Below are 12,964 nucleotides of genomic sequence, written 5' to 3' on the forward strand. Positions count from 1 at the left end.
GTTCGATTATGTATTATCATTTGAGAGCTCTGACGGATAATCATCGCTGAGATTTGCTCACGTTTCCAGCAGGTCTGCTGAGATGTACGCTAGCTAATGGGATTGGGCTTTTTTTTTCCCCCTAACCCTCTCCTGTGGCGATATGGAGCTGGCAGCTGAACTTGAACGGATGCGCATGGTGCTGAGTCGTGCACAGGACTATTTCAAGACTGAAATGCGATTGTTTTAATACTTTAATCCACCTGTCCTTGGCATTCAGGATGTTGCAGAAGTCGCCTAATTATTTCAGTGCCCTCTATCCTTCCTATTAGAAATACAGCAGAGACAGCAGCACTCTAATATTGATAAATAAGCCTATCGGTAAATGAATTTCTTCTTATAATGCTTCCGAATTTTTAAAAAAGGTTTATAGCAGGAAAAAAGTTGATAAAATAGAAAAATATACAAGTTCTCTGAGAAAAAAGGGCATAGCATAATTGAAATTTTAAAAATGCATGTATGCAAAGAGGATTTGAAATACCCCAAATCACTTTAAAGAGCAAGCCATTTAACAGCCAGAATTCTCTGAATTGTTCCAGGTTCCAACAGCGATAGTATGCAAACACAAATATTTTCTTTTAATTAAAAAGGCCTCATCTCTCTGGATCCTCCCCCAAGCCGCCCACTACCAGCTTTCAACATCCGCCTCAACCCCCCACGCCCCCCAAAGTGCTCATACACACACAGACACACACACACGCGTGCAGCAGCACAAATGCTTGTGACGCTTCATTCAAATCCAGAATCACTCATAGCCTCATACATTCAGCCAAATCAACTGAGAGCTGGTGACCCTAGCAGTGATGGCTGCCCAGGTCAATAGTAGCCCACCAAACGGGCACACCCACACACTCACACTCACACACACACACACCTGAAAAGCAGCTGTTGTTTTATTTTTCAACCATCGGAACCTGAGGTGGCACTAAAAGGTACGGAGCAAGGAGAGGTCTGGGGTGGTGATATTGGTGTGTTTGGGCCAAAGGGGGGGGGGGGGGGGGGTGATAGTAATGCATGTTGATGGTTTCTGAGATACTTCATTTCAGAAACAAGGGCCTCATTAACTGTAGTCTTCATCAGGCCAGCAAGCAGCGGGCACATTAGGGGTCCACAGGAAGTTAGAGTACAGCAGGAGAGTGCATTAGGGAGGCCTGGAGAGACACACACTCTTTCTTCCCCTCAGTTTCACTTCCACCTCCAGTGCTTTTCTATATCTTAATGTACCTTTCAGAGGAATTTGGATAGAGGTCAGTAATTATGCTTTTTAAATTATTCAGTCGAGGTCCTCTGTAATTGTGCTTTTTAGAGCTCGGACATTGACAACATGGTTTACTGCACCACTTTTGGGGCACGGTCTGACCGGATGAATGAGTATGGAGTAAGAGAAGGAGTGTCTGAGTGTGTTTCACTGCTCTCACCGACAGCTCGTAGCTGATGTAGGAGTGATCTTTTGAAATGTCAATAAGTGCCAACACCGAATGAACAAAATTAATCCCTTTGCTAACGGACTTTGTCCGCACGTCAAGTTCAGTTCCCTTTTCAAAAATTTGGTTAGGCCTCAGCTGTGTGCGGTGGGTATGTTGTGCCGCATGCAGTCAGAGACCCAGCAGACGACCAGCCGCTGTGTGGGAATGTTTAGTTACGAACACAAGCGTGTTATTTTTGTTACATCGACGAGAGAAAAGCCTAAACTGCAAGGGTAGCAGAAAAAAAAATCACCAAACTTTCTCTACAAAGCCAGCTCCGACAACGTTTGACTGCACATGATAACATCGTCCATCCACACAAGTCCTCTTTCAGCCACAGATTATTAACACATCACTGAAAGCGGCACAGAGCGTTTCATTGTTGTTACAGGGTCTAATATTTATATTTATCTAGTTGGGTGAGGCACTGACAAACATGTCACACACCTGCAGTTTTGTAGTACGTGCTACTGCAGTTTGGTGTAAGAGAAAGAGCCTGTACAGTAGAGTTTTGTTGGGGCGAGAGGAAGACTGTAATTACTGTCTGGCGATTCATCTAGTCACTGCATAAAATAGTGTTTATCCAGTCGCCCGTGTTTCTGTCGTGGCTGAGGGAGGGGAGGGTCATGTTTTGCAGAACTGAGACAGCTAGGGCAATCAGGAGAAGAATCGTGACTCCAAAACATTCAGCCTTTTCTTTCTTTTCTCTCCCTTTGTCTCCCTCACTTTCCCTCTCTCCCTCCCTCTTTGCAGTTGAGAACTGGTGCCTTAGAAAATGAGATCTGCCCCCCCCCCCCAAACTACCCCCCCACGACACACCCACACACAAATAAACATAAAAAGCTAATTTGTTAGCGCCCTCATTTCAGAGGCCTGAGCAGGAGAATATTGTTGGGAGGAAAAGTAATGCTTTGTCAAATGTTGACATGTGTTGCAAACATGAGGCCTTCAGCAGCAGTATTTCGTGGAGAAGCTCGAGCACATTGTCGGCACATGAAGAGGATGCTTTGAAACAAGATTAGCCTCCAAATGCCCTCCCCATCCATACTCCTGTGCCAAATGTGTATGTGTGTGTGTGTGCCAGCACTAAGATGCTAAATGATCAGATCCACTGAATATTTGTGGGCCTGTTTTCTCACATAATGAGTGTGCATAACATGCTCTGTATGCCACTGTACAGCTGAAGTTGTGTGTACTCATTTGTCCTGCTGCAAAGCCCCATTGTCTGGTGCGTGGTCTACGCTTGGTTTCGTGGGGCCAGACTGTGGCTACTTCCCCTTGGCTTCGGGTCACGGTGACACTGGTCAGGTGGAGTTTTCAAAAAAAAAAATCCATCACCTCCACCCCCATGCAACCCCACCCCCATAAAAATGAATAAAAATTGGAAAACAACATGCAAGGTCTGCCTAATACAGGAACACTTGCAATATGCTGATGTTTTCTTTTGCACACTGTGTTTGCTAAATTGCCTTTGACTGCGTGCATCAGTAATGAAACTTTATGTCCTTGCGGAGAGGGCAGCAAGTCCGTTCCAGTTAGGACCGGGACCATCTCTCCTGTCTGGCTTTTGTAAGATTTTTTTTCCCCTCTAATACACGTCCTTATGAATAAATGAAGCCCATGAAGTCATTTTTTCCATATTTGTGTAAATTGCTTTAAAAGCATTTTATCATGTCATAAAAAAGTGCAATTGATCTGCTGGGCTTAGCCCATTGGACAGCTGTGTGTTTTGTTAATGGCCACTTTGCTCCAAGCAGCTTATTAAAAAATTTATATAGAAATGCTAAAATTGCATAAATTATTTAGATACAGTAAGCATTTTTTTTGTTTTGGTTGGGCAGGGAGGGGCTGTTATCAGTATGGAAATTTACCATAGTATATTATCTGCTGAAATATAGTAATATATCTGCCCAGACACATATGTGTCCTCCTCACTGCACCCCCTCACATGCAGAGGCGCAGGGAAAAAAAGTATATATTTTTTGATGACTTCGTTTCAGCAACCACGGAATGTCACCCATATCCTGGTTGATTGTACTTTCGAGTTTTATGATGTTTTTCCATTGATTTGTTTCCCCGGCGCAGCTGCCGACCTCTATTGAGGGACGAACGTAATCAGCGCTGACGCAAATTAGATGGTTATTCGTTTCGAAAATTGACAGAAAAACAATAAAAAAGATGAAATGCTCCCAAATCAATAGATATAATGAAATTCAAATAATCCGAGAGATGAGGTCTCCATGGCAACTGATAATGTGGAAAAGAAAACAATTTAATAAAGGACAGACACGCTTTGAAAACAGATTGGGGAGGGAGGTGGCTGTAAAGAGGAGAGGAGAGCAGAGCAGAGGAGGTGGGGAGATGGAGGGATAGAGAGAGGGTGGGAGGGTGGTGGTGGTGGAGTGTTTGTGGCTGTAGTGGTTGCTCTATAGCTTGTTTCCCCCGGCGTGTGAAGGATCTGTGTCTGTCCCAAGGACGCCGGAATAATTAGAAAAGCTTTCAGGCCAGAAAGTGCAGATTCAGGTTTTAATACACAAAATTATTTCAGGGGCAGTGAATCGGAAAACCATTTGTTGGTGACCTTCCTGAGAGGCCTCCCCCCCTCCCCGGTACAGGGCAAGATGGAGGCTATGTGGCAGCGCTGCCTGAGTTATGGCATATTTGTGTTTTTATAGAGGCAGGGGGAATGGAGTTGGGGAAGTTGGGAGGGGGACGTGGGGGTAAATGTGTGTGTGTGTGTGTGTTTGTGGCGGTGGGGAGGGGGTCATAGGGAGACCTTCATGTCTGTGTATGCGTATGTATGAGTGTGTGTGTGTGTGTGTGTGTGTGTGTGCGTGTGTGTGTGTGTGTGGATCTGGCAGGAGTTTGGGCAGAGGGAGAGAGAGAGCAAAGAGGAGAAGGGAGAAAGTGAAGCAGCAAGAGAAAGGGGGAAGTTGCAGATCCGGCTGTATTTACAGATCAGTTGTCAAAAGGAGCCATTTAAGGGGAATGCGCCCGTTCCTGTGCTGTGACAGGCGAAGTGGCTGTTTAAAAAGCAAAAGAAACTATGAACCAGAGAGGGAGATAGTCAAACACAGGCTTTTTTTCTGTTGAAGACAGACAGAGCAAGGGGTGGCGAGGGAACGAGTGGGTGTTAAGTGACTTCATTTGTAGTCTATTTAAGGTATGTTTTACTTGTCCTTGTGCTGCTCCTCCAACATTTAATACAGGGGCTGCGTTCTAGTTAGCACAACAAGGGAATAATGATTGAGCGCATCGTTCTTATTTCCTGTAAATACAAATGACTTTCCTTCATCTGCCTAAAAAACTGTATTTGATTTCAGTCTTGCTGTCAAGGGAGATTTGCAACTGATGCAAACAGTGATAAGAGTAAACCAAAAGCACAGCTCTGTTTCCCTCATTAGCTTATCACGACTTTAAGTATGTACACTTTCTGGTGGCTTTATTCAACATCCGTGTCCTGCTCTTTTAACATCCTATTTTCTTTATTGCCCTTTGTCAACGTTTTGAAGGAAGTCTGATTGGGCGTTGGAGGCTTGTCTGTCAAGTCGTGACTATTTTTGTGTCATTAGAAGGCTTTGTTTGACTCAAATAAAGGTGATCCACCCTCTGTTCAAATTATACCTGCAGCAGGTCCGGGATATCGCGTCTTGGGTGCAGGTACCCTTATCCTGTTCCAGGTGGCAATAAATGGAAAAACCTACTCACCTCAACCTGATAATTGCTGTTCTGATATTTTAACTGCTAAAGATCCCGATCAAGATCAGGGCTGTTGTACAATATTAACTATCATAAAAGTTGGGCAATATTTGATAAAATTCTGGGATCAAGTTCCATCCATTGTTAATCTTCTTTCACTTTGTGTCAATTATGACTTAATAAGCGAACAACATTTGCATCGACTCTTCTGTCTACTTTAAGACAGCAATTTTATATTTGTTTTAGGTTAATATTCACTTTTAATTGAGTTGTTAACATGTTTTCGTGCACAAAAGATAATTAAAAGCTTATTTGAACTCTTAGTTATAGTTAGATCTTCGCATTTTCACCCAGGGGGATTCTGCTCTTATTCAAAGGCAAACGGAGATCTGACATTCTTCAACAGGACAGCTAATATTCTCCAGTATTGATATTGCGATGTGAAATGTGCCCCACAAGTCGGAGAGAAACTAGAAATTCCCCACTGTACACTAGCTAAGAGACTTCAAATCTAACATGCCAGTGTCAATGAAGACTGTTTTCTTTTTTTTAAGTAATAAAAAAAAAAAGATGGAATAGAAACCTGAAATATGAGAGCCGATAGCCATCTGCTATGTGTTGAATGTGTGTGTTTATGTGTGCATGTGCGCTGCGACACACACATAGGGCACAGAGCGCATGTTATCACTGTCAACAGCAGCCGTAGCAAACAGCAGCAGTTGTTCTGTGTGTGTCTGTGTAGCGTACCAGTGAAAGTGTGTGTGCTTGTGCGTGCCCACAATCTCTCGCTCTCTCGCTCCCTCACTGGCTGCTGGCTCCGAGGAACCCACTGTAAGTCAATCTGTGCGCTCATATGCCCATGAGTGTGTTTGCGTGTCTGTGTGTGTGAGGGAGTGCGCTTCTACTGTACTACACTTCAGGAGCCAGGGCCGAGCCTAGCTCAACAGGGCTGGAAAGGGCCAAGGGCCAGCTCCCGGTGCACGCCACCCACTTCATACCTGTCTATCTCTCACACACGCACTCGCACACACAGACGCACAAACACATGCACGCAGCTAGTGCAGCCGCGCTACTCTGCAGAGGGCTCTCATTGTAGCAGTGACAGGAGGGCGCCCGTTAAGTGGCTCTCTCTTCCTGGGGCCTGTGTGTGTGTATGTGTGTGTTTTCTTCCCCCATGTGGCTACGGGGTGGAGAAGGGCGCTGAAGGACCCCTACTGGTAAAGTGGGTAAACTCGCACAGCCTCGACATCTGTGAGGAGAGAGGGGGAGGGTAAGGAGGGAGGAGAGATAGACAGCAAGAGAGGAGGACAGAGTGGGAAAGAGGAAAGGAGTGTGAAGGAGAGAGGGAGGGAGAGAGACAGAGGGGGAGAGAGAGAGAGAGAGCAGAGCCTTGGCAGAGAGCAGTTGTGGAGAAAATGCCTTGCTTTGTGGAGAGAATTCTTCCAGGGCAGGAGGGAGAGGTGAGACAGAGCGCAGAGGGCGGTTTGCTGCCAGGTAAGACTCACACATACCTTTCTCTCTCTCTCTCTCTTCCTCCCTCCCTTCCCCTCTCTCTCTCTCTCTCTCTCTCTCTCTCTCTCTCTCTCTCTCTCTCTCTCTCTCTCTCTCTCTGTCTCTTCCACTCCCCCCTCCCCACACACACACACACACACGCTCACACACTCACACACAGGAGTTGAGTGCTACCTCGAGATGAACGGGTTTGCTACTATTTGCAGTTGGCATGAGTCAGGCACGCATGTGTAGTGATGTAGTGGGTGGTGTCAAAGTGTGTGCACGTCTGTGTGAGAGAGTGAGGAAATAGCAGGTGTACTGTTCATTTTCTTGGAAAAAAAAAAGATTTTCGTTTCCATGTATATAGTGCACTAAATGTCAGTCGTGTATGTAAATTTGTCTTAACGGCATTTTTGCTCGGTCAAAAGTTTTGTCTCTGACTTTTCGTGCCAGGCCTTGGAGCACTATGAGCGTCAATGGTGGAAAGTTTGTTTAAATTAAAATAATAATTGAATTAAATAATGAACACTTTTAAGGGCTGTACATTATATTGTTTTTAATGCCTAAATTTGTGTGGTCTTTACTTGCTTTAGAGGGAAATATCGTTGGACTTTATACATTGATATTTATGTATAAATAAACCTAACTAAAATTAGGAATTGTTTGAAAAGCACATAAATCCCTCTCCTCTGAAGTCAAGTGCGCCTCTTTCAGATCTGTTGTGAGGTAATTTGCGGTGTTGGTCGAGATTGATTTGGCTGTTTAGATACAGATGTTGTGATGGAGCGGTTTGTCATCGGAGGGATTTTCCACTCTGCTGATGTAAACAGTGTCTGTTGAAGAAAGGCTAAAGAGTCCTTTTTTTCCCTTGTGGAGACACGGTTCTGAGAGCAATAATCCTCCTTGTGTACAATTAGATTTTCTTCTTTTGGTTAAATAAATACTGTGTCTGTGAACATAAACACAGATTTACATGTGGCCCTGTGGGTGTCTGTCTCCCAAGCAGCACACCGCTTGAGCCCGGGCCTGATATTTCTTGTCGAGGCAGAAGTTGGCCGACTCCAACTTCACACTTGCTGTTTATTTGTTTTTATAACAAATGGAAGCAGCAGAGTGAAAGGTGAGGTCAGAATTGAATTTGGCTTGCTTTACCGTAGCGATCTGGCAACCGCTCTGCTCCCATGTACCATAGAGCAGTGTAGTGTTTGTTATTCAACTGATGTGTGCGTGTGTTTGTGTGTGTGTGTGGGAGCACACATATATGTCTTTGAGTAGTGGGTGGTGGTAGCAGCATTCACGAGAGAGACATTTTACTAAGCAGACATTTCCCCCTCTGTTTTCACTCTGACCTGGTAGGAGATTGATGACTGAATTGTGGAGTACATGTTAACAGTAACTGGTGATTTATGAAGATACTTAGGGTAAGTGAGGCCGCACAGGCTGGAGAGGAAGAAAAAGATATAGCCTTTTAAGTTAATGCAAAAATATTGCCTTTTTAAGTAATAATTGTTATTACTACTGCAGGGGTTTGGAGCGAGGTCTGAGTTAGACTTGGATGTGCACAAAGTGCAGTGTTAAGCTTTTCCTTTTCCGTTGGCCAGGCCCCTTCCTTTGTTTCAGGCTTTTCAAGTCTGACTCCTCAGAACAAGACAAGTTTGTCTGTGAGAAAAAAAAAATACGGCTTAGCTAGTTTGGTAGAATAGATTGAGATATATCAAATAATTAAATTGGAAAAAAAAAAAAGTCCTACTTTTTTCCCTGGATAAACCAGAATGGAAAACTTTTCTTGGATGAACCCTTGCACTGCAACAAGTGCACTGTGTGTTTTGGCAGCTTCTCTTAGCCAAAGATCCCTCACAAAATCCGCATGCAATTTTAGAAGAATCAGATTCTTTCCCTTTCCTTGGCTCCTGAACTTGCTTGATATTATGCACACACACACAGAATCCTCTTCTCTATTCAAATATGAGGTTCTGTCCACTTGGATGTGATCTATGGCATTTTTAAGGAATAAAGCAATTTTAGTGAATGTAGACTAGTGCTTCCCCTGAAAGAGGGATGGCTTTCATTTTTTTTCAAGGCACCTCTTAGACTGAGTGAAATGTTTCCCCCGTTCGCTCAGGGACGACTTTATTTCTTACCAGGGATTTAACACTCACTCAGTCCCCTCATAAATACAGCGTCCCTCAGCCCTTCGCTAGCCATAACTCACACACTAACTCTCTAGCTAACTAAACTCATATAGCAGAGCCAACACTTGTTTGTCTTTTACCTCAGCCTTTCTCCCTCTTACTCTTCCCCTCTGTCTCTTTTCCTCCTCTGTGCTGATTTATACGTGACACAATCGTCTTTGACTACCATCTCACCAGGCTCCTGCACTGATCTCCTTGGCCCACTGGTGGAGTGGGGTTTTAGAAGAAAAGTGCATTTGAATATGAGCTACCCTAATCTCCTCCAGGCTATTTAGAGTCAGCCTAATGCTCCAAGAATGAGTGGGAACAACACAGGGGAAAACGCGGACATCCCTCTCAGCGTGTCACAACACAGCTCAGGTCTCCGAAGAACAAAACAAGTATTTTGATTGGCTGATGAAAATCTCTCTATGCAAAGCAAAGAGTATAAAATTCCAGATAAATTATCTCGGGGCACCTGTTGAAGCTTCACTCTTAAAAAATGTCTTTCTGCCTTTAAGGCACCTACATGTCGAACTTATCTTATCCTAGTGGTGCAGCTAGAAGAGCCGCCACTAATAAAAAACAAAGTTATCAAAGGCCACACTGCTTGAACATACTCCTCCTATCCTCCAGTTTTTATGTAGGTTTGGGGTAATCTTGGTGATAAACAGATAACCAAGCAGGCAAACAAGCAAACAGCAGCCATCACATACAAAGCTGGCATAGAGCAGCTGATAAACTTTTAAGCCATTTAACTTTGAACAGATGAAAGTGCTCAGGTGGGATATTACAGTATGGTGGAAGCCTTTAGTGATCTGGTGCCGACTGGCATTTTGGGAGGAGACGATCTTTCTGGCGTGGTTCCCGTATTGGTTGTTAACAGCCTGCTGGTACCTTCTGTTCTCTCTGTTCAGTCCCACTGGCTCAACACTGACAAGTCCTCAAGCATCTGAAGACCCTCTGAAGTCAAAATCGCCCATTTTGATGTCTCGTGGCAGCACCCCGCGTTTTGTTGTATTTGCCTCTGAAAACAGAGGCCCTGCTTGGAGGAATTACCCTCAGCAGTCGCTGGTGTCAGGCAGGGGAGGAGGGTATCATTCCTATTTCCCTCCGTCTCCCCGTTCTCCTCGCTGTCCTTCCTCCCTTTTTGATCTCACCATCAAATCTTCCCCAGTTTTTATGAGTGACGTTTACCCGAGAGCAGCTTGGGAAATGGCTGGCTGAAGAAGACGTTTGAGAAAATGTGCCTGAGCAAGCTATCACCTTTGATAAAGCCATAGTTCCAGTGGGAGAGGAAGAAGAAAGCTATAGCGCGAGAGCATTGTTGGTAATGAAAAATGCCATGAAAGAGGGAACATCTCTCTGATCCCAGCCTGTTACACCAACAATGTATAGTACAACAGATACTGCAGTGGTACATCAAGCAATTTCTCCGTTGCTGTACCACAATGAGCGTTTGCCCCAGCTGACTGATCTGAATCTGGGGTAGCACACTGCGCCTTTATTGCACATCAGCTGGGCATAATCTCATAATACGGCGCTCACACATACACGCGGGGAGTCACACTGGTACTGCCATCAACAGTGGCGTACCTTCAGCTGTGTCATCAGTTGGCAAAAAGCTGGCAAGGCACTTGAGTGCGCTGCATAAAGAGAAAGAAATGATGGGGAAGTGGAGGGTAGGTGGAGGCGCAGAGAGAAAGAAATGTTAGCTTTAGTAATTACTACCTCCACAGAGAAGCAGTGGAGAGGACAGTGAGGCAAGCAAGCGCATGAAGGAGGCCCCGTGTGCAGATAATGAAGGGGTATCATTGTAGCTCTGACAGTGTTAATCTTAGAGCGCTCCACAGTGTGTCTGTGTGTGCGCCTATCAGGTTGTGTGTATGCCCTATGCAGCATATGTAGACACTGCTGGGGTGTATGGAGGTCGTGCTACGGCGCTGTTGACTCTCATCCTACCAGCGAGGCCATCCGGCCCACCTGACAGATTATCCAACCACTGACAGTCGCCGCCTCGCGCAGCTTCTGGAAGCCGATCCCGGAACTCCGCAGCTTCTCGTGTATCCATCGCAAAAAGCGCCGGGGTAGCCTCCCAGCACTCGAACGCCTGAACTTTTTCTTTGCAGGGAAAGGATTAAGAAACGAGGAAATGGGGGAAGAGTTGTCCAACTTTCTTTGTGCCCGGCTTTCTCTGTTTTCCTTTCGCCCCCTCCTTCCCATTTGAAGTTGTGATACACTCATTTAAGCCTCATCGCTCACACACACGAGAAAGTGTTATGAATATGTATCAACACAGCATATGGCAGCAGTAGCAGTGGGACTAGGTGTGTCCAGAAGGTAGAGTGCTGCCGATGCATTATTCTCCATTCAAATTACCACAGTAAGAATGCAGCAGAGAGCTGGGAGGTTTTCACTCCGTCTTTAGACGGGGCAGGAGACAAACCTGGATCGTGCGAAACAGCGGGAACGGAAAAGCTGTGATGAGCACAGTAGTTGGCCATCTGAGTTTCCTTGATTTGTTAGATTTTTTCAGCAGGTTCAAACCCGGCACACTCGCTGACACGAGTGTGATTAAAAGCGATATTTCTGACACATTAGGATGCGCGCAGGAAGTAACCTCCTCTAAAGCGTTCATTATTAGATGCATGACAGACCTGAATATTTATAAAATAGGTTTTAATAATTAATAGCAGCAATCTGCTCCTGTAATTCATCAGATTTGCACTTCAACAGAGTATCCGTTTTCACTTTAAAATAATAATAAGAGGAATATTAATGTTGCAGAAATGTAAAGCGGGCAGCTGGTTCCAGCGCAAATAGGCAAGCGCTCCGTGTTGGCTTCCTTTAAACTGTCACTTTTCAAATAAAATTACACTTTAAGCCATCAACACTGCATCATTTTAAAGCCTTCGCTTGTTTGTGCTTGACAATTTACTGAGTGGCTTCTCACAAATGTGGCAAGTCATGAAGATAAAGACGCAGGAAACAAAGTGGGTTTGGTGTAGAATGCAAAAGTAGTTGCTGTGGTTTTATCAAAAGCAAATTTATTTGTTTGAGTCAACTTAGCGGCACTTCCTTTTGTATACTGAGACCCAAAATAGACAGCATTCTTTTTTCCTGTAAAGCAGCTTTGCTTCTTTCATTTTTATTTTTTCCCCTTATTGTGAGTGTTGTTTTATCACACCTTCAAATTCAGTCATAGCACACTCCTCCCTCCACCGAACTCCCAGAAACACAAATGTTCCTGTTTTAAGTGAAAACTGCCACATTTATTTCTGCCTCAAGTTCGTGTTGAACTTTTTCAGTAAACCATGCTGTTTTTCCCTGCTGTCACGACTGACACAGTGGAGTATTTATTAAACCCACCGTGGATCAGTGTTTCCTCAGCTCGTTGAAATGTCAGTGTGCATTTTTCTGTTTTTTTGGCCCGTGTGGCATCTCAGTGCAAATGATGTGACCTGCAGCCACGACACATACAGGAGCAGGAGGAGGGCTCAGAGCGCAATGCCCTGCTGTTTACAAACCTGCAAACAGGCATGCAGCACACCAGCACACACTTAATATTGGTTACAACAGTTTTACTTAACATATACAGTATGTTTACAGTGGCTTGTGCACCGAACCACACTTTCCCAACCACACACGGTACAAATAAACGCTTTGAAATGTCTTGTATGATCACAAAACCCTGTAGTCACATCTATGCTGCTTGTCAGAAAAGTAGAGCATAGCAGTTGTGGCAGGAGATTCGCAGTCACATGGGATGGAAAAAAAAACAACAAAAATGCAAATTCCTGCAAGCAGGAAGATTCGTTCTTATCACTTCCTCCCTTAAACCGAGAAACAGTGTATTTTGATCAAAATGCAATTGTGCTTCCTTGAATTATTTGAAATGCAAAACTGTGAAAAGTGATAAAAACTTAAGAGTGTAAAAAGGCCGAATTGTTGTTTTTTAGACCGGCTGCAAAAGCTGCCCACGATGACATTTTAACAGGCACCTGTGATTCATTCTGCTGCGTAGAAAGTCCAATAGACAAAACTCTGTCAGGCAGAGCAAATGTTTTAATGGTAGCCGGGGATCGATGTTGTCAG

General features: G+C 44.5%; 1 protein-coding gene across 7 annotated transcripts in view; it reads left to right on the top strand.

The window, feature by feature from the left end:
- Positions 1 to 12,964, top strand: part of casz1 (castor zinc finger 1) — a 167,985-nt gene that overhangs the window by 116,740 nt on the left and 38,281 nt on the right. For 3 of the 7 annotated variants that reach the window (XM_085258606.1, XM_085258600.1, XM_085258608.1), the window contains exon 1: positions 6,572 to 6,698. The exons of 3 other annotated variants lie outside the window; for them this stretch is intronic. In XM_085258606.1, coding sequence (XP_085114732.1) covers positions 6,620 to 6,698 — 79 coding nt within the window. In that variant the 5' untranslated portion in view covers positions 6,572 to 6,619. Of the gene's footprint in view, positions 1 to 6,571; positions 6,699 to 12,964 lie in introns of those variants that run through there. One more of the 7 variants, XM_085258607.1, reaches the window with a different exon arrangement.

The sequence above is a fragment of the Mchenga conophoros genome, linkage group LG20 (assembly GCF_057382185.1).
Source record: "Mchenga conophoros isolate Kocher_MC1m ecotype Shallow Benthic linkage group LG20, M_conophoros_male_GT1.1, whole genome shotgun sequence".
Lineage (NCBI taxonomy): Eukaryota > Metazoa > Chordata > Actinopteri > Cichliformes > Cichlidae > Mchenga > Mchenga conophoros.